This window comes from Tupaia chinensis, unplaced genomic scaffold (genome assembly GCF_000334495.1).
Source record: "Tupaia chinensis unplaced genomic scaffold, TupChi_1.0 Scaffold138060_1, whole genome shotgun sequence".
Lineage (NCBI taxonomy): Eukaryota > Metazoa > Chordata > Mammalia > Scandentia > Tupaiidae > Tupaia > Tupaia belangeri.
The window spans coordinates 442,130-442,409 of NW_006197961.1; the positions used below are offsets into that span (position 1 = coordinate 442,130).

General features: G+C 68.2%; 1 protein-coding gene across 1 annotated transcript in view; it reads left to right on the top strand.

The window, feature by feature from the left end:
- MAST1 (microtubule associated serine/threonine kinase 1) overlaps positions 1-280 on the top strand; it is a 49,330-nt gene that overhangs the window by 48,724 nt on the left and 326 nt on the right. The window contains exon 28 of the mRNA XM_027776773.1: positions 70-244. Coding sequence (XP_027632574.1) covers positions 70-244 — 175 coding nt within the window. The remainder of the gene's footprint in view (positions 1-69; positions 245-280) is intronic.

Sequence of the window (280 nt, forward strand, 5' to 3'; positions counted from 1 at the left end):
AGGAACACGAGACTGTCCGGCGCAGCAGCTCTGGAGAGGCAGGCACACCTCTGGTGCCCATTGTTGTAGAACCCGCGCGACCTGGGGCCAAGACCGAGGCGTCCCAGCCTCCAGGCGCAGACTCCAAGGGGTTGCAGGAACCCACGTCCCTGGCACCTACTGTGCCTGAAGTCCCCCGGGGCCGGGAGCGCTGGGTGCTAGAGGTGGTGGAGGAGCGGACCACGCTGAGCGGGCCTCGCTCCAAGCCCGCCTCCCCCAAACTTTCCCCCGACCCCCAGAC